Below are 25,693 nucleotides of genomic sequence, written 5' to 3' on the forward strand. Positions count from 1 at the left end.
GTAGCATCACTTTGCCATGTTACTTGTGGCAGAAGGGGCATTTTGAAGGTTTTTCGTCTCAGACCGGAAGTGACCCCTCAATGACATTTGACACCAAATAAAAAAATACCACATATGAATTGGGTAAACACAATTCATGTGTGAACATACTGTTACTGTCCTATGTTTTTCTTAGCAAATAAAAATTTTTGAAGGTTTTTCGTTTTATACCGGAAGTGACCCCTTAATGACCTTTGACCCCAAATCTGTGTACACCCCATAGACACTGGGTAATAGCAATGCATGTGTGCAAGTGGCGTCACTGTCCTACAGAATCTGTGGAAGAAGATGCATTTTAAAGGTATTTCGTTTTATACCGGAAGTGACCTCTAAATGAGATTTGACCCCAAATAAAAAAAATACCACATATACATTGGGTGACTGCAGATCATGTGTGAACATACCGTTACTGTCCCATGTTTTACTTAGCTAATAAAATTTTTTGAAGGTATTTCGTTTTATACCGGAAGTGATCCCTTAATGACCTTTGACCCCAAATCTGTGTACACCCCATAGACACTGGGTAATAAAAATGCATGTGTGCAAGTGGCGTCTCTGTCCCACATAATTTGTGGAAGAAGATGCATTTTAAAGGTATTTATTTTATACCGGAAGTGACCCCTTAATGAGCTTTGACCCCAAATAAAAAAAATACCACATATACATTGGGTGACTGCAGATCATATGTGAACATACCGTTACTGTGCTATGGTTTACTTAGCTAATAAAAATGTTTGAAGGTTTTTCGTTTTATACCGGAAGTGACCCCTTAATGACCTTTGACCCCAAATATGTGTACACCACATAGACACTGGGTAATAACAATACATGTGTGCACGTGGGGTCACTGTCCAACGTAAGTTGTGGGAGAAGATGCATTTTAGTTGAAATCACGTTTTTGACCCCTGACCCCTGCATGACCTTTGACCCCACAAGTTTCATGTGACATGTAGGGGCACGGTCAGTGATCATTGTGACCAAGTTAGGTCAAAATCGATGTAAGCATGTGAGTGCTAGAGCAAATGTAATGGTTGACAGAAGAAAGAAGAAGAAAGAAAGAAAGAACCTGTAAGAAAAAAGACACAGTCACGGCTGTGTAAAGAACTAGACTTAGCTGTGGTCTAAGACCACGAACACAGCCGTGTTGTGACCCCTTATTGACCTTTGACCCCAAAATATATGAAAGTCCCATAGACATTGGCTAGTGTCAATGTACATTTGCATGTGGCATCACTATGCCATGTTACTTGTGGCAGAAGGGGCATTTTGAAGGTTTTTCGTCTCAGACCGGAAGTGACCCCTTGATGACCTTTGACCCAAAATAAAAAAATATAACCACAATTCATATATGAACATACCGTCACTGTCCTTCGTAATTTGTGGGAGCTAATACAAAAATTTTGAAGGTATTTCGTTTTATACCGGAAGTGACCCCTTAATGACCTTTGACCCCAAATATGTGTGCAAGTGGTATCACTGTCCTACGTAATTTGTGGAAGAAGATGCATTTTATAAGTATTTCGTTTTATACCGGAAGTGACCCCTTAATGACCTTTGACCCCAAATCTGTGTACACCATATAGACACTGGATGATAACAATGCATGTGTGCTAGTGGCGTCACTGTCCTACGTAAGTTGTGGGAGAAGATGCATTTTTAGTTGAAATCACGTTTTTGAACCCTATGACCCCTACGTGACCTTTGACCCCACAAGTTTCATGTGACATGTAGGGGCACAGTCAATGATCATTGTGACCAAGTTAGGTCAAAATAGATGTAAGCATGTGAGTGCTAGAGCAAATGTAATGGTTGACAGAAAGAAAGAAGAAAGAACTAGACTTAGCTGTGGTCTAAGACCACGAACACAGCCGTGTTGTGACCCCTTAATCACCTTTGACCCCAAAATATATGAAAACCCCATAGACATTGGTTAATGTCAATGCACGTGTCCACGTGGCATCACTTTGCTATGCTTTTTGTGGCAGAAGGGATCAATTTGAAGGTATATCGTTTTATACCGGAAGTAACCCCTTACTGACCTTTGACCCCAAATGTGTGTACACCATATAGACACTGTGTTATAAAAATGCATGTGTGCAAGTGGCGTCACTGTCCTACGTAATTAGTGGAAGAAGAAGCATTTTAAAGATTTTCGTTTTATACCGGAAGTGACCCCTTAATGACCTTTGACCCCAAATCTGTGTACACCCCATAGACACTGGATAATAACAATGCATGTGTGCAAGTGGCGTCACTGTCCTACAGAATCTGTGGAAGAAGATGCATTTTAAAGGTATTTCGTTTTATACCGGAAGTGACCTCTTAATGAGATTTGACCCCAAATAAAAATATACCACATATACATTGGGTGACTGCAAATCATGTGTGAACATACCGTTACTGCGCTATGTTTTACTTAGCTAATAAAAATTTGAGAAGGTTTTTCGTTTTATACCGGAAGTGACCCCTTAATGACCTTTGACCCCAAATCTGTGTACACCATATAGACACTGGTTAATAACAATGCATGTGTGCAAGTGGTGTCACTGTCGTACGTAATCTGTAGGAGAAGATGCATTTTAGTTGAAATCACGTTTTGACCCCTATGACCCCTGCGTGACCTTTGACCCCACAAGTTTCATGTGACGTGTAGGGGCACGGTCAATGATCATTGTGACCAAGTTAGGTCAAAATCGATGTAAGCATGTGAGTGCTAGAGCAAATGTAATGGTTGACAGAAAGAAGAAAGAAAGAAAGAAAGAAAGAAAGAAAGAACCTGTAAGAAAAAAGACACAGCCGTGACTAACGTCACGGCTGTGTAACAAGAGCAAATAGTCATGCGAGACATGACACACAAGACGGCTTTGAACTTTGACCTTAAACTTTGACCATTTGGGCCGAGGCTATTATAGACTTCCCCCACCATTAATGGTGCATCACTGTAGCATATAGGGGCTTAATCCGTCTTCCATAGGCTGAGATATAGCCACTTTTCCGTAATTTTAAAAAAATTTTGGCAAATTTGACGTTTTGACCCCCTTAATGACCTTTGACCCCGATATAAAAAAACTTCATATACACCGAGAAAATGCATTGTTACAGTTTAAATTTAAAAATCTACTATGCTTAGTTATGGAGATAAAAATTCTTGAAGTTATTTAGCTTAAAACCGGAAATGACGTCTAAATGACCTTTGACCAAAAAAAAAAAATACCGTGCATACATCGGGTAACACTAATGCATATATGAAGTTTATGTCACTCTACGTTTTGAGATAAAAAAATAAAAATATTTGATGATTTTTGGTTTTTGACCGGAAGCGACCCCTTAATGACCTTTGACCCCAAAACTGTAGACACCTTAAAGACCCTGGTTGGTAGCAATGCATGTGTGCTAATGGCAACACTATGCTATGTAATTTGTAAAAACAGTGATTTTTTGAATATTATTTACAAGTTTTTCAGACTGTAACCGGAAATGACCCCTTAATGACCTTTGACCCCTTATCAATGAACACCCTATATACACCGACCATAGACGAGTCATGTGACCAAACCGTGTCATCATCGCATGTTGTTTGTAGGAGAAGATACATTTTGAAGAAAAATCACATTGTTGACCTATTTATCTAGGTCAAAGGTCACACGTAGTTCAAAGTCATATGACATGTGCGGGCAATGCCAACGGTCCTTCTGACAGCGTTTAGTTAAAATACGTCAACCCGTGACTGAGTTATACGTACGAATGTGGTCGACAGAAAGAAAGAAAGAACTAGAGTCAACAGATTCTGAGTACAAGCCGCCGGCAGTAAATATAACATTAATGGGTCAATTGTGACCAATTTCATAATTTGACCTTTGACCCCTAAACTTTGACCGTCACCATTGACTTTTTGTTTTGTCTCACTAAGGTCTATCATATGCAGCACTGAGATTTGTCATACTTCGCAGTTTGAAATTTTACACATTTTGACCTTTTGACCCCAAGTACAAAGAGGTCACCATTGACTTTTTTTTTTGTCTCACTAAGGTCTATCATATGCAGCACTCAGATTTGCCATACCTGGTTGTTTCAAATTTTACACATTTTGACCTTTTGACCCCAAAGTAAGCATTGTACAAAGAGGTCACCATTGACTTTTTGTTTTGTCTCACTAAGGTCTATCATATGCAGCACTCAGATTTGCCATACCTCGTTGTTTCAAATTATACACATTTTGACCTTTTGACCCCAAAGTAAACACTGTACAAAGATGTCACCATTGACTTTTTGTTTTGTCTCACTAAGGTCTGTCATATACAGCACTCAGATTTGCCATACCTCGTTGTTTGAAATTTTACACATTTTGACCTTTTGACCCCAAAGTAAACATTGTACAAAGAGGTCACTATTGACTTTTTGTTTTGTCTTACTAAAGTCTATCATATGCAACACTAAGATTTGACATATCATGTTGTTCAACTTTAGTTTGTATTGCATACAGGGTCAAAGGTCAAGCAATGGTTAAGCTGTGAACACCCTGAATACCCATGCCAGTACTGACTAACATGTATTAATAAGAGCTTCAGCGCATTTTGTTTGTAGAAGAAGAGGCTGATTGCCAGAAAGAAAGAAAGAAAGAAAGAAAGAATTGGCGTAAGACAGAACAAGCCGACTTTGTCGTCGGCTTGTAAGAAAGAAGAACGCCAATGAAACAGGACAAGACGGCATTTGAGAATGCCGTCTTGTAACAAGACGGCATTTGAGAATGCCGTCTTGTAAGAAAGAAGAAGAACCTGTAAGAAAAAAGACACAGCCGTGACTAACGTCACGGCTGTGTAAAGAAAGAAAGAAAGAACCTGTAAGAAAAAATACACAGCCGTGACTAACGTCACGGCTGTGTAAAAACGAGAAATGCCGCATTCTCCTGTGAGCTCCGATCCAAGTGCAAAATGTGACCACTTTATACTTCAACGGCCATTATTTCAATGTTCATTTTCTCGGTAAAATGACGATTTAGGTACACGATAACTCAATAAATACAGCATCTATAGGTAAGCAAATATGATCATCGTAAAAAGCATGATCGACTCAAGAAACGGTTTTCTCATTTTTTTATATTTTGGTCTATTTCCGATTTTAGGCATCATTTTGTGCAAATAGGCGTTTGTGAATTTTAAAAAGTTCAATTTGATGCCTTATATGGTCAATATCTAAAAAAATAAGGCCAATATCAAAAAAAAAAAACCGTTTTTGGAATGTAGCCTCAAGATTGAGCTAAAAACAAAATAAAATATTTTAGGAAGAGTGTTTTTTTGTTATGATGTACCTAACAAATATTGCCAAAAACTCACTTTTTGTGATTTTCTTCATAATTGTTGTTTTTACCCCAAATCTGTATTTATATTAAGATTCATTGATGTCTTGCCTTTATAAAAATGTATACTTTTATATGTCTTGCGCGAATAATTACAAAGTTATTGCACTTTTACTACATGCATGTCTGAGAGTACACAGCTGCCTTAAGGGTAGCAGTGGCGTAACCAGCGGGGGGGGGGGGCAGGGGGGCTGGAGCATTTGTACCATACACTTCTTTTGTCGCCAAAAGGTGCTGGATTCCTGCCCCCTCATTTATTATGTTTGCCCCCGCTTGCCCCCCCAAATGAAAATGTCTAGTTACGCCACTGAAGGGTAGACGAGGTATTGTTGGTCGAAGCAACCTAAAAATTGATTTTCATTATCTAGATCAATATATTATTGAAAAATAACACCTTGATGTTTTGCAAAAGTTCATTCTGCAAATCATATACTTTGCAAACTTGCTTAATTTATTGTTGTTAATGAGTTATGTACGTTTTACAAAAGTGTTGTTGTTTCAGCCCTCTTTACAACGTAACTCAAGAACCGCAGCACCTATAAAAGTATATCTGTGATATTTTAATTCTTCTACATACTCGCTATGAATTGAGCAATACAGTTTTTGCCAAAGCTCACTACCATTCGTAAGATGCTGTGAACTACCAAATCACAACAGTTTAAAATAATTAATAACCTTAAGAAGAGTTTTGTGATCACTAGAGGGGCCTACCTCTCAAAACAATAAAATAAAAAGGGCCTCCTCCTTTTTCTCAGATATCAATCTGTATGTCGAATACCCAAAATATGGTGCCAAATACAGGTATTTAGCGTCGTTTTCCAATAAAAAATAGAAAATAAAAAGCCCCTCATCCTCCTAATTTTTAAAAACCCGGACGAGAAACATATTTTTATTTTTACTTGGCCTTAGAAGTAACGGGTATGTGCCTACCGGTGTTGCGAAGTACCGTAGGTGCCTATCGGGTACAACTTGAACGTTGTTTTTAAAAAAAGGGGGTCATTGGGTACAAAAAAAAATGAAAAAGGGGTCATTGGGTATAGGCCTAACATATTGAAAAGAGGGGGTCATTGGGTATAACATTTCAAAAAAGGGGTCATTCGGTAGAAAATTTTGAAAAAATCGAGCAAAATTCTATTTCTTATTCCAAATTCTCAATAAGATTTGCTAAATAAGAGAATTTGAAAGTTTCCGCATATTCGTGGCATTTTGATGATGCAATTCTAGAAAAAAGGGGTCATTGGGTAACCGCGACCAAAAAGGGGGGTCATTGGGTAGCCGCACCTAAAAAAGGGGGTCATCGGGTATGACTTTTAAAAAAGGGGGTCATTGGGTATAGTCGACCTTAAAAGAGGGGCCTATTGACAGGCACATACCCGTTACTTCTAAATTTGAGTCCCCACCCCCCCCGGCCCCGGATGTGCATAACAGAGTGGCGTGCGGGCAGTCGTGACATATCACATTAACCGACACGACTCACGTTCGAATGAGTGGCTCGCATTGGCGATATAATTATGCACTGGTATTAAATACCGGGTAGCGATTTCCTTTGTATTGCCTCGTCTGTTTGAGTCCAAATTAAAAGAGGACATACAGTGAAAACTAACATTTTGTACCAAAAAAATACAATTCTATTTCTTATAGAAATGTTATAATATGACTTTAAAAATGAGTGAGGAAGCAAATGTGGCTTTGCTCCCCCAAAAAAGCTGGCTATACTGAAGGGACAAATGCGCTGATGCCCATTCATGCCGTCCCTATAGGGCCTATGACAAGAGCAGCCTTAGACTGAAGGGCAAACACTAACACCACTTTATTCGTGCATTCATTCATTTTTTCCTGCCCTTGCCCCCCGGTTCCGCCACTGCAATGTAGGCTTATGCTTCCTTTTAGTCTCTCGCTCACTTTGGTTGTTGATATTTATAACAAAAAAGACATTTCAAATTCAGCCAAGAAATAACGCTCGCAGAAAATGCAAATCAATTTCATTTAGGCCTGTCGGCATTCGGCATAATTTTTCTAATAATAGGAGCCTACTAAATCGCGCTCGCAGAAGCTGCAAATCAATTTCATTAAGCGGCATAGGCCTACATGTATTTCATTTTAGGGTCGTTCTCCTCAAAATGCGCCTACTTACAGTCACTCGACTTCTCTAGCTCTGGGTCACACGTAACGGAGTTCCGTATTTTGTTTCTCAGTTGTTGAAAATTGACATTCCTTTAAGGGAAGGGGTATGAACGTTTGGACAGTATTTATTTTGGGACATTAGAGCACATCAGACATATCAAATTGCATTCTGAATACAAAGAATGTCCTTCTGATATCAAGTAATTTTGATTTTTTTTTTTTTAATTCGCAATTTAATACACATTTTATGGCAAATCATTAAAAATTGATATTTTTGATATTTAACAGTACTCGAAGCCAACTTTATAAATCTGATGATTTATACTTAAAGTGTATGTATATAGGTGGGATGAAAAGCCGACGATCAATTGAAAATGTTGACCTTTCGTATTGAAGATATGGATTTATTTTCCCAAAACACCAACAAAAATTTGGTCTTTTTGGGGAAAAAAATCCATATCTTCAATATTAAAGGTCAAAATTTTCAATTGACCGTCGGCTTTTCCTCCTAGCTACATACACTTTAAGAATATATCATTAGATTTATATAATTTACTTCGAGGACTGTTATATATCAAAAATTTGAAAAATATCAAATTTTTATAATTTGTCATAAAATTTGTATTATATTGTGATTTTCAAAAATGAAAATTATTTGATATCAGAAAGACATGCTTCGTATTCAGAATGCAATTCGATATAGGTCTGAGGTGCTCTCATGTCCCACAAAAAATACTGTCGAAACGCAATAAACGCTCATTCTAGATCCCTTAATATCTTAAAACATCAAAATATTGACAATTTTTAGGTCTTAGGCCTATGGGGTAAAAGTGTATACATATCTCCAATGGTCAAAATTTTCAAAAGATGATGGACGGCTTTTCCTCCCAGATACACTTTAAGTAGGCCTACATTATCTACATATCATTAGATTTACTTCAAGGACTGTTAATTATCAAAATATAAAATAAATATTAATTTTTCATTAGGCCTATTTGCCATAAAATTTGTAGGCCTATTACCCAGCAAACACAAAACGTTTTCGACATCATTCGCAAAATGTTAAAAAAGGTTGTCAGAAAACGTTTAAATGTCGGATTATAGATTAAATAACATTTGTTGGTAATTTACTGCACAGCAAACACAAATGTTTTACAGAAAACATTTAAATGTCGGGTTATATAAAGAGTATAAAAACGTTTTAATAACATTCCAAAAACATTTTTGAAAACTTGGTACAAATCATTCAAAACAGAATGTTATTTTGGGTTGAAAAATATTTTGCAAAAAATGTTTGCCCAAAATATTTACAATAACGTTTTTAAAATGTTTTCACGACCTTTGGATAACCCGACATTTAAATGTTATTAAAACGTTTTGTAAAAAACATTGTAAGAACATTTCTGTGTTTGTTGGGTGCAAATATTTTAACATAGTTGTTATTTAAGTGTTGACAAAATACTTAGCCAAAATGTTTGCAAAAATAGTTTACAATGACATTTCGAAAACATTTTAATAAATATATAAATAAAAAATGCTAAATGAAATTATAATGATATGGATAAGACTCTTGATATGGATAGGCCTATACACCGCAAAAAAAATTTCTTAAGCAACTCGATTTGTTTAAGTGTCAAATTTAGGCCCTGCACTTAGGCCTACTGAAAAACACGAAAATTTTAAAAATATGTTTGGCTGTGTATAGGTTTTTGTTTAGGCCTAAATATTAGGTCTACTCATCACATCCATTATTTATTTTCCATCTTTGCAATGCACTCTTAACAATTAGGCCTACTTGAAAAACGAGTTTGTAAAACAAATTATCCCCATCTGCTATTTTGTTACCATGCTTTTTAATTGGAATCCTTTGTAAGTTAGGGAGTGTTCATAAATAGGCCTACTTTGGTGAGGGGGTGGAAAAGTTGGAACCTCCAACATCAATTTTTTGGATCCCTAAAAGGGTGGATTTTTACCCCCCTTTTTATGCCCCCCCCGTTTATGTCCTTAAAAAGAAACCAAACATAGGCCTATATGTTATTAACTCACTCATGACCATTTAGGCCTAGGCCTACTCATTGGAGTTACATGATAGGCCAACATGATTTGTATCTATTGTATTTTTAAAAAATTGCGCAAATTTTGTTGATTTGAAGCTTGAGAGTAGGCCTACACAATTGAATATTTAACATCCATGCGCCCGGAGTGCTCAAAATTTTGGGAATGTGCAACATGCCTTGTACATTTTACCCCATACTTTAGGCCTAACCCTCAATTTTTTTGATCCCCCTAGGACTGAATTTTCTTTTGATCCTCCCATTTTAGGACCCAATTTTGTTTTGTTCCCCTTATATTTTCCACCACCTCCACTTCCTAAGGCTTTTTGGCTCCCAACCCTAGAAATGTTAAATTACTAAATAGGACACTCATTTCTTTCTTTCACATTTTATTTCTAATTTATTGACAGGGCAGGGGAATAAACACTTCTCAGGGACTTCTCAATTAAACCAATCACAAAATAATTACTTCATACCTTGCACGCGATAGTGGACTCTCTGTGTTTCAGGCACACCGTTTCAAAACACGTAATAGCGCCCTCGTTTTCTAACTGGAATAATTTTTTCATAAACTCACCGCCTAAATTGACATTGGCCAATGAATGCGTGTTTTAACATTGCTGGTGGAAGAAAGACATCCGTTTACACCAAAATAACCGATTTATGAAGTGAAGTCAGCTGTCTAAGGATTTAAAACTAAGTTTAATATATTACTTTATTAGCGTATATTTTGCGCTGTTCATAAGACTCATCAATCTTGATCATGGTGACATACATGCATGCATAGGCCCGGCACACCATCATGACCATGCATGCATGCCACTGTCGCTTGGAGTTGGTTGGTTTACCCAGCAGACGTTGGCCTAGCCCTAGACGGCCCATTCATCAAAACAAAATTGACTAATATAATTAAATGAGGTCTTATGAATTACGCATTATAAAATATGATTGTGTAAGGTAGGCTTTTTGCAATCATAGTCATGATCACCCATAGTGGGTAGGAGAACATGAAAACTAATATGAGATACTGTATTAGGATCACATATTAAGTATCATGTGAGAGTATACTCTTGTACTCCAGAAGACAGGATCACATATTAAATATTTGACACTATAGAATATAAAAACTAGTAATTTGATAAGTTAAAATAAGATTTTTAACGGAATAAATCTAAATAATATGACCTTGAACAATATTGTCTCTTTGTAAGCCTGCGGCGCAACCTTGAACAATATTGTCCTTGAGATAACGCCCCGTAGCCACCCCCAGCCAGCCCCATACCTCATTTCAATTTTTAACATACCCATATCCTGCTTTTTATATTCCATAGTGTCGCACATTTAATATGTGATCCTGTCTTCTGGAGTACAAGAGTATACTCTCACATGATACTTAATATGTGATCCTAATACAGTATCTCATATTAGTTTTCATGTTCTCCTACCCACTATGGGTGTCATGATAGTGTCAAATAATTGGGTACTGATAAACATTATTAATTTTATCAGTCATTGACATTGTGTCAGTAGGGCTAGGCCTAATTATTTTAATATACTATTTGATTATTTATTATTTAACAAAAACTGAATGATTTTTGCCAATTATATTTAAGGCCAATTAGCCGAACAAATTATAGCTAATTTTGCTAGGGCCTTCGGCTTCGCATCACTCATACAGTCATAGGCCTACTCATCATTTTTTGCACAACATGCATAGCTAACCTAAGCCTAATTTAAAGTCAAATGCCTTAACTTAGGCTAGGCCCTATACATGATTATAATACTAGGCCTATGTGTGGTACAAATATGTAAAGCTGAATTTATACTCCATCACTGAGCGATGAGCAATTGATATCTGACCGATGAGGTTGCACGCTTTTTTCAACGCAACAAAAAGCGCCATAACTCATTGGCTAAAAACCAATTGCTCATCGCTCAGCGATGGCGTATAAATTCAGCTAACGTGTTCAGGGCTTAAATAACAAACCAAATATGTTTTGCAGGCTGCGTACTATTATGCCTATTGAGAAATAAAAATGTTAATGTACTGGTTTACTCATGAACTTTTCCACTTTTTTCTCTTAATTTCTACAGGAAGATCTCATCGACAAGCTTGGCGAGGTTGCTGTTAAAGGGCTGACCCCAGGATACACTAACCTTGTGTTTGGGAAAACTGACTTCCCTGGTTCTGTTTTCTCTGTTGCAAGCGAAATTGGTGTGCTTACTGAAAAGCACCAAACTGGTAAGTGGCAATTTTTCCACAAATCGGTACAAGAGTTTTGTGCAGGGTATTTTCTCTCCAAACGTGGAGAAGAGTTGGACTTATATCTGAAAGATATTCAGTCCCCAAAAAATGCCCTGAGCATAGCACTAGTACTGATGTTTGCTGCGCAATGTGTGCCAGCTGCACACAAAATTGTGGAAAAATTGGTCACAATCTTTGGTGACATGGATTCTGACGGGTTTTATGAGGAAGAGATGCCATTTAACGAGACCCGACCAATTCAAGAATTAATTGAATTGTGCCTAGTATGCAACTCTGAAGCCCAGAGTGATAATATAGACTTGCAAAGTTTATTTCCCTTTGGCAAGGTCTTGTTTCATAGCATCACTACCAAGGCTGCAAATGCATTAGGCTACCTAATGCAAAGTAGTAACAAGCCCGAATTCAATGAAATTGTGTTGCGTCCAATTGCGCATGCAACAGATCCAACAGTTCAGTTCGGTCCAACCCTGGATATGTGGGATTCAAAACAACGAGAAATAAATGCCGTTCCTGATGAGAAAATCAAACAAATCACAGAACGATTTCTTGCTGTTAATCCAAACACAAGTGCTGACATCCTGAGGTACCGTGACAGCCCTGCAGTTATAGCAGCATACATCAGCTGTATCCAAGCTAGCGAGGGCCTACCAAGCACATCTGAAACTGATGTGTCTGGTATATTCAATAACATCCACCATGTCCAATTGGAGGTCCTCGATGTTGACTTCTTCCCACTGCATGACAACTTTGACATACTGTGTAAGAACATTGAGGAGGGTCATTTGTCTTCACTAAGGACGCTATTTGCAACATCAACTGCACCTAGTGGAGAACAAATGACCAAGCTTGCTCAAAATGTAAACAAAATGCCATCACTGGAGTTCCTCAATATCTCAAAAAATCCAATCGAGGCTGGGAAAACTATTCCTGCATTATGTGAACATATCAACCAATGCACGGAACTGTGCATGTTGTCTGCATACAACATGAATGCACCAGCAAACGATATGTTGACATTGGCAGAGAATATCCCAGCCAATCTTACACAGTTGTATATCACCGGTAATGATATGAATGATGCAGTAGCAGTATGTCTTACCAACTCATTACCATCTGCAATGACTCAGATGTCTATCAGTGTGTCTGGTATGAGTATGAGTCAACATGACGCTCTACTTGAGTCTATTCATACCAGACTCACGAGTCTAGAGGATCTGAGTGTATTGGATAGCAGTTACGTGGTGAGTTTGGTGAGGCATATGGCCAGCTCATTGTTGTCATGCACACAATTACACACGCTACTACTGAGTGCTACTGAAGAAGAAGACGAAGAAGAAGAGGAGGAAGACGAAGAGGAAGAAAAGGAGGAGGAAGAAGAATTTAAAGAAAACGAAGAAGAAGAATACGACGACGACGAAGAAGAACTCGATGTACAGATAATTCCTGACGAGTGTTTTAATAACTTTATCGATGCCTTCAAACAATCCACGAGCATCACGTCACTGATAATGTATGGCATCAGTTTGACATTGCAACAATTCAGACAGTTATTGGACACTTGCAGACACAAATCTTTGCAGGAATTACGGTAAGTTTATACCGTTATTTTAGTATTATTTTGTCTCGTATTTTTAAGCTTACCTAATTTAAAAAAATGCCCGGGCCTAGGCTTGAGCCTTGAAGCTTTTAGAAATATGTTTCAAAATGAGCAACTTTATTTCAATATGGCTTGTGTTTACAAACAAATACAATGCTTATAATCACTATTAATTGTTTGTCTGTTTGTTTACTGTTTATTTTAACATTTTACCTGTTTATTTTGAGGTAAAAAGTGTGCATAAATTGGCGCGTTTTGTGGAGATTTTTTTCATGCAAAACAAAATTCATTGGCGTGTGGGTGTAGACCCTGGCTGTATGCAATTTTATAATTGTTTTTGGCATCAACACATGAGTGTTTACAAACAAATACAATGCTTATAATCACTATCAATTGTTTATCTGTTTATTTACTGTTTATTTTTACATTTTATCCGTTTATTTTGGGGTAAAAAACGTGCATAAATTGGCGTATTATGAAGAAGTTTTTAATTTTTTTTCATGCAGAACAAAATCAATGTAAAATCGATGAATGGTGCTCGTGGCGTGTAGGGGTGTCTGCATGCAATTATAAATTTATATATCTGGCTTTTGTTTACAAACAAGTACATTGCTTTTAATCACCAGCAATTGTTTATCTATTTATTAACTTTTATTTTTACATTTTATCTGTTTATTTGTGGCAAAAATGCATGCAGAAATTGTTGTGTGTTGAAGTGAATTTTTTTCATGCAAAACAAATTCAATGTATTAACGTTCATCGTGTAGACCCTGTCCCTGACTGTTTTTGGCAGCAGCACCCAGTCTAATTAAATTATATAAATTTGGTGAATATTTGAATGAAATAATCAATTATGAAATTTCATTTTTTATGGAATATGTAAATCTTTGCAGGAATTAGGCTAATGAAAGTTGATTCCCAGTTTCCCGTTACCCTACTCCGCTCAAAACAATTTGCTGGCCAAATATTTCATTATTTTGAATAAAATGATGATTTCTAACAAACTTTAACATACAAATAAATAATTGTGGTTTTAAATATATCATAAATCTATTTATGTTGATTTTCAGGGATTTTCTTTGCAGTAGGAGCATGGTATATGGTTAATAATGAATTATTAATGAATACCTACTCAATTGTCTGTCCCGCACTTTTTGATCTGCTCTGATCTCATCCCGTAAAAAATATTGTGAAACTTTTGATAATAGTTGTAGAATCACCTTCATGTGGTTGTACACTACATCTGTAAACTACAAACTGTGATTTATCACATGTAGGCCTATACATGGGTAGTTATTGGTTTACACCTGTAACAGATGCAATAATGAAATGGTATAAAATAATGAATAATGAATAATGAAATGGTCACCTACACAGTCATGAAAAATAATGTAACGGGAAACTGGGAATTGACTTTCATTAGCCTTATGGCAAGTTTATAAAAACCGTTTTTATACCATAATATATTTTTCAAGGTACATGTATTTCAAGGTTTTCCCCATAAAATAAAACATAGGACAAACATTTTTGAGGTAATTGAAAGGACGCATGGGTAAAACAACACGCACCACTCGCACCAGGGTAAAGTCCGGTTCTTACTCCACATCGCAGAGCGATGCGATGCTATAAAAACTGAAATCTGAAGCCCGGTCCTGACTCCACATCGCAGCGCGATGCGATGCTATAAAACTGTAATCTGAGCCAGTTTTTTACGAGCTCAGCGGTGAAAATTCTCATCGCGTGGTGGAAATTTCGGTCCGCGATGGAGTTGAACAATGTTCAACTTTTTCTCATGGCGCTGCGATATCGCAGCCGTACACGCTTCTGATTGGCTGTTGGAAAATCAAGGTCGGTAGAATGACGTTAAAAGGAGATGTAGACCCCACATGCTTTTAAAACATTGCAACATCTCGTGATGAAATTAAAATGTACATTTTAATTTCATCACGCGATGCTGCGATATTTGAAAAGCATCGCATCGCGCTGCGAAATGGAGTCAGGATTGGGCTTTAGCCAGGTTTTTACAAGCTTGGCGGTAAAAATTCTCATCGCGCGGTTGAAATTTCGGTCCGCGATGGAGTTGGATTTTGTTCAACTTTATAGCATCGCGCTGCGATATAGCAGCCGTGCACGCTTGTGATTGGCTGCTAGAAAATCAAGGTCGGCAGAATGACCATAAAAGGAGATGCAGACCCCACATGCTTTTAAAACCTCGCAGCATCGCGCGATGCTGCGAGGTTTTTAAAGCATCGCGATGTGGAGTAAGAATTGGACTTAAGACAATGTGCGTTAGACGTTCTTGCTCAAGGTAATTCTATGCACGTGTGGGTAAACAACGCGCACCGGGGCTTTTTGACGTGCGGCAGGGGGTTTTCAATGCACGTTTGGGTAAAAAAAATGTTCCAGGGCTTTTTAATGAGCGGATGGAGGCAACTTTATATTGGAGGATTATTTCGCTATGCGACCAGCCAACTTTGATTCTGTAGTAACATGTTGTGCTAAAAGTCGCAATTTATCGTTCAATTTTGTGTTCTTGCCAACAAATGCTGGATGTACAATGTATATTCTGCACCCCCCATGAGCAACAAAACAGGATAGCGCATTTGCCATGTAGCACTATTAAATATGTGTACATAGTGGTGCAATTTTGAGTCGGAAATCTTTAACTATAGGCCTATTATACATTGTAATATCTTTGAGGGCGGCAGACATTTTAGAGGTAAACTCGCGTGGGTTAAACGACATGCGCTGGGTCTTCATGATGTGTGGTATGCATTTATGCGGTAATTGGACGTGCGCGGCAGATAAAACGGCAATTGCCTGGGCTTTTGATATGCGGGAGGCTTTTTCGAGGTAATTGGATGCTGCGTGCACCCCTGGGCATTTTGACGCAAGGTAGACATTTTTGAGTACCGATAATTGGATGCACACTGGAGTAAAATGATGCACGCCAGGGCTTTTGGACATGAGTCAGGTATTTGCAAGGAAACTAGATGCACATGTATGTGGGTAAAACGATTCGTGCAGGGGCTTTTTGACATGGGACAGGCATTTTATGCATGCACGGTTAAAACAACATTTTAAATGCCGCACGTCTAGCCTTTTTGACGCACAGCAAGCATTAGCGGGTAGGATGTTGTCACAGGCATATAGTTTGATCAGCTCTTAATTGGCAGGAAATGTTAGGCTTTTACCACTACGCCGAAAAGTAGACCCATGTTAAGAGTGCTATAAGCTCACATCTGGTTTATATTTTGTGTGAAAAGAAAGTAGACAAATAGCACTTGAATCAATAATTTGTGATGCGTCTGGCGAGATGTCGCAAGACAATTCTCAATATATTTTGATATTAATCCGCGATGTTATAAGGCCCGCCGATTAAGCGCTGATCAAAGTATAGATATTTGTGTCTGCATAGTCATTCTTTTATGTCTGTAAAATATTGCTGCACATGTTTGGATCATAACTACATTTATTTATAAATAGTTTTATTCACAGACATTCTTTCATTCATTTTGTTTTGCCAAATTTCTTACATGTTTTTGCCCATGTATTTATTTGTACTCAGTTATTGGAGCTGGTCAAGACAGCTCTGCTCTATAATACTACTTGCCTTGCAAATTACCCAAGTAATACCATCTGACAACCCAATTCTTGCTTTGTTTCTAATTCAAATTTCCATTACCAATTGACCTAATTAGCACCCCCTACAGAATTGTTTGAGTGACAACTGCAAGTATCCTCTTTCAATGCACCTATACTAAATTCCATTAAATATCTGAATAAGACCTTCTAAATCTCCCAGTTTAGGAATATGATCATTTAGATTTCTGATCCACTGTATTTTGAATGTTTCTACATATCTGTAAATTCCCATAACTTTCACGATTCCATAATTTTAATAAGCACCACCTGAAAATGACTGTATGAAGGCACTGGCAGGGGCACTAATTAGGTCGAAAAGAGTATTTATTTTGTTTTCTATTTATTTGATTCATTATTCATTGGCATATTTACTTACTTGTTTAAAATTCTACAATTTTGGTACTACAGCCATTTTTTTTCACATTTTTTTTTCACATTTCCTTATTACATTTACTTCAGTTATGACGTTTCCCTTGGCTTAAATTCACCAACTCCTTGAATTATGCATGTGTACATGTATGTATACCCCTTAGGTTTCAATGCAGCCAGCAAAACCTCAACCTCACTTGTACCCTTATCCATATAAGTCTTTATACCGGTACTTCATCATTTATATAAAAGGACACAGTTTCATAATTCTTATTTGAGATTCCTTGCTACCATTTCACAGGTTTACAAGACGCACTCTACCAGCAGGTCTTGAAGATGATGATCTAGTTGATGAATTCCTACTTCTTCAGTAGCATCCTTACACACTAGACAACCAGGTAAGTCAAATGACAAATCATGTACAAAAATGTAATTTGACTTGTGTTAACAGACCCCGAAAACAGACCAGATAAGTGACAGCAGGCAAGTGACTAAGGCAGTCCAATCCATATCTCACCTTAATTAAGAAATATTTTTTGTCAACATTGCTTTTTTTCTGAACATGCTGACGGGCAAAGGAGCTATTTAGTAAACCTATCATCCATAGCTTCACATGGAGTCATTTGTCCACATTATATGCCATAAATGATGACAAATCCCGAGTCTCAAAGCTTCTGAGAAATTGAAAACCTGTGGAATGCTTTTTTTTTTGGTCTGTTTTTTATCTATTTTATTATTATTTTTATTTTTATGTATCAGTACAGGCTTTGGGACAAGCAAAGTATCCAATGTCTGTTGCAAATGATGGAATAGTAGACAAATAAAGTCACTGATACAAAATAATTCTTCTCTGTGTTGAAAACTTCAAAACTTGTTGAAAACTTGAAATCAAATAGGAATTTTGTTTTGCTTTTTTTTTTCAATAAAAAATGAATTTCTTGATTTTCAAAGAGGACTACCCTCACGATTTCATTAACGCACGCAGCAGCTTTGAGCCTCAGGATTTAATTAAGATGGCCTTAACCATTGCCAGGGCTAAAATATTACCACATTAGAACAACATCCCAAAATATTTTTAATTCAACCTTCTTCAAATGCTAGTTTTAGAGTTTCAATTCCTTCTCTGGCATTGAACCGATCACAATTAAAATTGACATGATCATAGCATATTTAATAATTTTTCGTCGCCCATCCCAACATCGACCTCCATACTTGATTAAAGTTAATGTTTCCAATGTGTTGTATATCTGTTTATCTATTTATATTTTGTAATTTCTAAACGATGGATATATATAATTTCAAGTTAATTGTACCAGGTGCTGATGATTGTGTAAAAAGTGTTCAGTAGGTTAACTTACATAACAATCATGACTTATGATGTTAAGCCATCATGGCTTGCATTGATGGCTCAGCTAGGTTACACTATTATAAAAATGTTATGAATTTTGTTTTCTTACAGCTATGACAGACAGTCTAACCAGCCAATACAGTAAAACATGCAAATAAATATGTGATTGTGTACAGCATCCTATGATTAGAAACATGCGAGAATATACTACCTATCACTACCATATCCTATTCGGAATGAAAACCTTGAACGTCTTATGGTGTACCCCAGAAGACAGAGTAACCAGCGTCCATATTGACACTTTGACCGGTCATCTCAAAACGAGGTTATGTGCGAAGTGTGGAATGAAAACCTTGAATGAATGACTGATGGTGTACCTAGAAGACAGAATAACCAACATCCATATTGACACTTTGTATGGTCATCTTAAAACGAGGTTATGCAAAGTGTGGAATGAAAACCTTGAACGTCTGATGGTGTACCCTAGAAGACAGAATAACCAACATCCATATTGACACTTTGTATGGTCATCTCAAAATGAGGTTATGTGCAAAGTATAGAATGAAAACCTTGGATGTCTGATGGTGTACCCCATAGGACAGAGTAACCAGCACCCATATTGACACTTTGTACGGTCATCTCAATACGAGGTATATGCAAAGTGTGGAATGAAAACCTTGAACGTCTGATGGTGTACCCCAGAGGACAGAGCAACCAGCGTCCATATTGACACTTTACATGGTCATCTCAAATGAGCTTTTGCTTGCAAAGTGCATGTTGTTGGTTTGTACTCCTAACTTATGCTTCAACTACCGCATATATACGCCATGTAAAACAGAAATGTCCTTTTGCACATGTGTTTTGCTTGGATAACCTCATTAGTAGCAATTAGCAAAAGATTGCAGATCCGTGCAAAGGGTCAATTGGATGGTCTACCATATGGTGTTGAAGATGATGACTCACTCAAGACCAACAGGTTAGTAAGAGTAGTAAAATTACACATTTTGAGACACTTTACTATATCGATCTGTAGATAGGCTCTAAAAGTACACATAAGAAGATTTTATAAATGACCTGATCCATGCTGCGCAATATTTCCTGTCATAGTGGTTTATGCTATCTACTGTAGACAGCATTGAATGCCCATGTTTTCCTATACATATCAATAGTAATCGCAATCATTTCTCATGTAATGAATGTCCTGAAACAGCAGCTCAAAGTGGTGTTTTAAACATTATTTAAATAATTCTTAATCAGTAAGTAAATGCTAATTTAATCAACAGAATAGATATCACAGAACCAATGCAGATCTTGGTGAGTCATGAAATAATCATGAAAACAAGCAGATAAAAGTGACTGAAACAACATTTGGTATTTTGGAGGGTGCTTGTACATCCAACCTCCTATGACAAAGGTTAGGCGCACTTGTGGGAAAGAAATGTTTGCTCATCTACATGTATTATAAGCCAGGGGTGTATTAAACTAATGGAGACAAGATCAGCTCTTTTATACAAATGTATGTACGTGTTTTGCTATATAGTGATAACAATCATTTCTCATGTATGAATCGGCACAAAGTGAAGTTTTTACATTTATGCCAGTTTTATCAACAGATAAATACATATCACAGACCCAAATGCAGATCTAATTGGTGAGTCATGAAATAAGCATGAAAACAAGTAGATAAAAGTGACTGAAACAATTCTATGTTATTAGGGAGGATATGCTTGTACCTCGCCTACCTCCCATGGCAAAGGTTAGGTGCACTTTTGGGAAAGAAATGTTTGCTCATCTATGAAGTCAGAAGTGCAAATTGCTGAGACAAGAGTAGCCCTTTTTTGGACCCTGTTTACCCATTAGTTATCAGTTACTGCCCTTTACTCCTTTGCAATGACCAAGCGTGCTATGGGTATATATAATGCAGCTATACGTGTATTACCCTGTTGTATTGTATTTACATGTGGGAACATTTGATTGAGCTGTCACATTACAAATCTTTATTAAAATATTCTGTATTACATGAATTCCATAGCTACAGAAAACTCTACCTGCCATGCAAGAAAGATAGCATCTTTCAACGCAAACCTGAAAAGTCAACTCTCTACAAGAAAAGCCAATCTACTGGAAGGTCTCAGAGGGAATGGTAAACTGCATCACTGTGAAACTCAATCCTCATTCACCATGTTCGCCACAAAAATGAAAATTCTACAAGTGGACAACAAGGTTAGTTAAATATTTCACTTGATGACACCAACATATAGATCTCCCCTTCAAACAAAATATGTTTTTTTATCATGTTTATGAGTGAACGTTAACAAAACTACAAGACAATATGTGATGTGTAATAGTCCTTTATTTGATATAATAGCATTTTGCGTCCGTCAGTTTGCATTGATGCAATCTGCAATTTCTCATTATTTACATTATGGTAATATTGATCTGGCGCATTGCAACTCTTTATCAAAATAATGTTCTATTGCCTTTATTTCACAGCAACCGAAAACTCTACCTGCAAGAGAAGGTATCATCTTTCACCACAAGCCGTACAAGAAAGCCAATCAACCAGCAGGTCTCAAAAGCTAACAGGTAATGAACTGGATCACAAACTCATCATTCGCCACGAAAATGAAGCTTTCTACAAGTGGACAACAAGGTTAGTTAATAGTAGATCCTACGCATAATGACATCAACATTATTAGATAGATCCCCTGAAAACAAAGTGTGAATAATGAGTGAGAGATAACAGAACAACGAGACTCTTTCTGACGTGATGTCAAACCTTGATAATGCATTATTTCATTGTAATAGCATTTGGCATCCATCAGTTTGCAGTGGTGCAATCTGCAATTTCGCATTATTTACATTATGGTAATATTGATCTGGCGCATTACAACTCTTTGTTAAAATGTTGTATTGCTTGTATTTCACAGCAACAGAAAACTCTACCTGCCTGCATGAGATGGTATCATCTATCTCCACAAACCGTACAAGAAAGCCAATCTACCATCAGGTCTCCATGGTCTCTGAAACCTGGGTAATGAACTGGATCACAACTCCTCATTCTCCACAAAAATGCAGCTTTCTACTAGTGGACAACAAGGTTAGTTAATAGTAGACATAATGACATCAACATTATTAGATAGATCCCCTGTAAAACAAAGTGTGATTAATGAGTGAGAGATAACAGAACTACAAGACTATTTCTGACATGAAACTTTGATCATCCTTTATTTTATTGTAAAAGCATTTTGCATCTTCTTAGTTTTGCAGTGGTCTTCTGCAATCTCTCATTATTTACATTATGGTAATACTTGGTTGAACTGACATATTACAACATCTTATTAAATGTGCTGCATTTTTACGAATGAGAAATTCTGAATGAGGCCCTCTTGAACTCCAAATATACTGCTGCTTTTACAACTTACATAAATGACCAATTGTCCTTCCCCCCGGTCCTTGCCAACACATTTAACTTTAGGGACTGTCCTGGTGGAGGGTAAAATTGGGAGAGGTTGGGGCCAAAATATTTTGGCAAACTGAACGGGGGGAACAAGCGATTATTGGCATACATTCGTGGTGCACCATTTAAATAAAAGGCTTAGGGAAACAGTACGGAATACGCATCTTGCTCGATGCGGTGCTTGCATTATATATCTACACCAGTTATTAAGATTTGCAAATTGGGATCCCAAAAATCTGACATGTGCAAGGGGAGACACAGATTTTTTTTGTAAGGCAAGAGTGGACAATCAATTTTGGCATGTCATTTAGAAATTGTACCCCCCTGCTCTTAATTATTACACAGCCCCTAACCATAGCAACAAGAGTTTCAGAATATTTAATATCAAATCTGAATTTTAATTTTGCACACCTACAGAAAGCTCAGCTGCCTGCCAGGATGTCTACAAGATATGTTGACTGGGGTCATTACATCATTACTTCCCTCCGTGACACAATAAGGTGAATAAGATTTTCCTGGGAAGAGTTTACATAGGATCGAATGTACGTACACTGCAAAAAACAGTCTGCAGAGCTTAAATAATGCTTGTAATCTTTATGTAAATATGTTCACAGAGATGTCAAATTATTAGACTTCACAAACCATCAAAACTCAAAACTTATTTTTCTTGTTTTTAAATATATGTACAAATCATTTAGAAGAAAATTGTTTAATCTCTACACAATGTTTTTGCAGTGTAACCGGGTGGGGGTATTTGTTCCCCTCAGTTAGAACCCGAGGCCACCTGGAACCATAAAAGTACCGACAGTTTCAGATATGTCCATATAGATCCCCAGCTCATCTCAGTGCTATACAGTGGCGTAACTAGACATTTTCATTGGGGGAGGGCAAGTGGGTCGAAACATAATAAATGAGGGGCAGGCATTGTTCATGCTGTATGTTGGAATGTGTCACAGAGATGCCAGTTTTCAGGTTTTAACCTGAATTCAGGTTTTTTGTGAGTTCAAATTCCCGTGTTTTTATTTATTTTCAGCCTGTTTTGGGGCTTTTTGGCCTGCATTCACACGCTTTTCAGGTTTTTTGAGTTAAACTGACTGGTATCTCTGGTGTCAAAAGAAGTTTGTTGGAATGGCAACAAAAGAAGTTTACGGTACAAATGCACGCAAAGCACGCGGAAAATTTTGGCATACTGAAGCCAAACTGGTGACATATGGTACAACATTTTTTATATTTTTTTTAAGGTTAAAATGACCAAATATGAGGTTACTTAATAACTCTCAGAAGTAGGCCTACTTTACCTTTTTCATTTGGGGGGCAAGCAGGGGGCAATGATTCAAAATGGCGAACCTACCCCCACCCGAGAATATCTTAGACGCCCCCCCCTCAATTCTTGAAACAATTGCGGACAAATAAGGCCTACTACTAATTAATTTTGGTATTTGGAATATTGGTCTTAAAGTGTTCTTTCAATTGATTTTGTGCTGAAATGCGCGTAAAAATTGTGACTTTCATCGCTTGGAGGGGCGCAGAATCAATGCTGAAATGGTCAGTTGAATTGGTCAACCCTTAGGGTGGTGCCCGGGGCATGTTGCCCTCCCCCCAGTTACGCCACTGGTTGATGCATCTTTGCTTGCATATTCAAAACATTTTATTAACAATTTTGTTATAAAAATTGCAAAAATCACAAGATTTTTTTTTCTTGTGTATGAAATGGGTTAATAAATGCATATCACTTGTTGGGCTCATGCATTAGACGCATCAACATCTCAGTACGTGTGCATTATTTTGTACAATTTCACTCATAACAAGTGATATGCATTTATTAACCATAATAAGTTCCTTTCTTCTTTGCCGTCCTCTTTTCCTCTTCTTCTTTTCACCTACTTATTGATTCTTATTATAATTTTATAATTTCAGCTTATTTTCTCATTTCAACAATCAAAGAAAACAACTTCTATTTGTCTTATTTGTTACAGGTTGAGTGAAATCACAGATACTGGCGAAATGCGGTCTGTTGCTGGAATTCAAATCATCGCAATTCCTGTTATTCATACTTCGACCTGAAATTAAACAAGGTAGATTTCATCACAAACTGTACTCATCGGAAATTGAACTACAAGAATGCATTCACGCAATGCAAAGTTCTGAGTCAATCATTTACAAAACTAAAAGTGGAAGCTGGTTTTCCCACCTACTGGTAGGACGTATGTCATCGAGAACTCACTCATCAATAAAGCAACACTAACTCTTTGTTGCCATCATAGTTATGGGGAAAATTGGGGGTATTCGGGTGCTTGCAGATGGTACACGGAAACAATTTTGCGTGATAACCACACTAAAATGCATTGCATCACTCCTTAAATGCAGCCAGTTTGCACGCCATGAAGCGTGTCTAGTATCGCACACAAGCACGGATTAGTTTGGGTGCATTTCGAGCAAAACATGAATACCCCTAATTTTTGCCGCATGTGTGTATCGATAAATATAGCGATTGATCGAGTACAGGTTCTCTGATTTTAATTCTGTGGTTGCCATACACATCCGTAGGCTGGCATCAAGAGTTTTCTGAAAATTAAACAGAGCGCGGAGAGACTCGGACTTTTAAATATTGCAAGGAGACTGCAAGGAAATGAGCCCATCGAGTGAAGGTCCATTGATATCCCATAGCAAATTATGAAAGATGAGTGTAGTGTTTTCAGCTTTGCAGTCAGTGACATCCATGTTTTGATACGCAAGTGATGCACACGCTAAAATTTGCCGTATGTGGTTCTTGTGTGTATAAGAATCAACATAAGTGATATGTTATTACTGCAAACACTGGAAAACACGCCAAGCTAAATGTTTGTCACTGACTGCATACAAGTAAAAATACTATGATTATGGGATGCAGTAATAGGGAGATCTGTACAAGCCTTACTTCCAGGAGAATCAAACCCAAAATAAAATGTATTCCATAAAGAATATGAGAAGATAATTTCGCATGACTTTTATAGGATGCTGTAAAATTCACATGAATATTTGCATGTGAAGATTGACTGTGTATCGCCATATTATACACTGGAAGAAATTCCCATGAATATTTGCCTGTGAAGATTGACATTACTATTATAATAGTGCTATAGTTATGTATCGCCATATACACTGGAAGAAGTGTCATTCTCTAGGATATGAACCAGGGACCTGAGAATGAACCTTAAACTTTTGATGATGTGTTATTTCAGGCAGCACTATAGAGAGATTTGTTGTGGTATCAAATACATGAGTGTTGTATGTACATCATATTGATGTATTTCTCATGTCAGGCGTGGGTCCTTCTACATTCGACAAATCCTTCCCGGAAAGTCGGGGGAAATGTCAAACTGATTAACCACGCCTACTGACAGCTACTAATGATATTCAGCCAATCCGATCGACTGAATATCATCAATAGCTGTC

At 37.3% G+C, this 25,693-nt stretch overlaps 2 protein-coding genes across 3 annotated transcripts in view; both read left to right on the forward strand.

The window, feature by feature from the left end:
* LOC140146445 (uncharacterized) overlaps positions 1-24,486 on the forward strand; it is a 30,676-nt gene extending 6,190 nt beyond the window's left edge. Inside the window, exons 2-10 of the mRNA XM_072168300.1 lie at positions 11,668-13,427; positions 17,752-17,848; positions 18,910-19,774; positions 20,082-20,449; positions 20,831-21,021; positions 21,292-21,451; positions 21,729-21,898; positions 22,676-22,758; positions 24,235-24,486. Coding sequence (XP_072024401.1) covers positions 11,668-13,427; positions 17,752-17,824 — 1,833 coding nt within the window. The 3' untranslated portion in view covers positions 17,825-17,848; positions 18,910-19,774; positions 20,082-20,449; ... (3 more) ...; positions 22,676-22,758; positions 24,235-24,486. The remainder of the gene's footprint in view (positions 1-11,667; positions 13,428-17,751; positions 17,849-18,909; positions 19,775-20,081; positions 20,450-20,830; positions 21,022-21,291; positions 21,452-21,728; positions 21,899-22,675; positions 22,759-24,234) is intronic.
* Positions 1-25,693, forward strand: part of LOC140146448 (uncharacterized) — a 102,392-nt gene that overhangs the window by 28,858 nt on the left and 47,841 nt on the right. The window lies entirely within an intron of this gene.

The sequence above is a fragment of the Amphiura filiformis genome, chromosome 2 (genome assembly GCF_039555335.1).
Source record: "Amphiura filiformis chromosome 2, Afil_fr2py, whole genome shotgun sequence".
Classification (NCBI taxonomy): Eukaryota; Metazoa; Echinodermata; class Ophiuroidea; order Amphilepidida; family Amphiuridae; genus Amphiura; species Amphiura filiformis.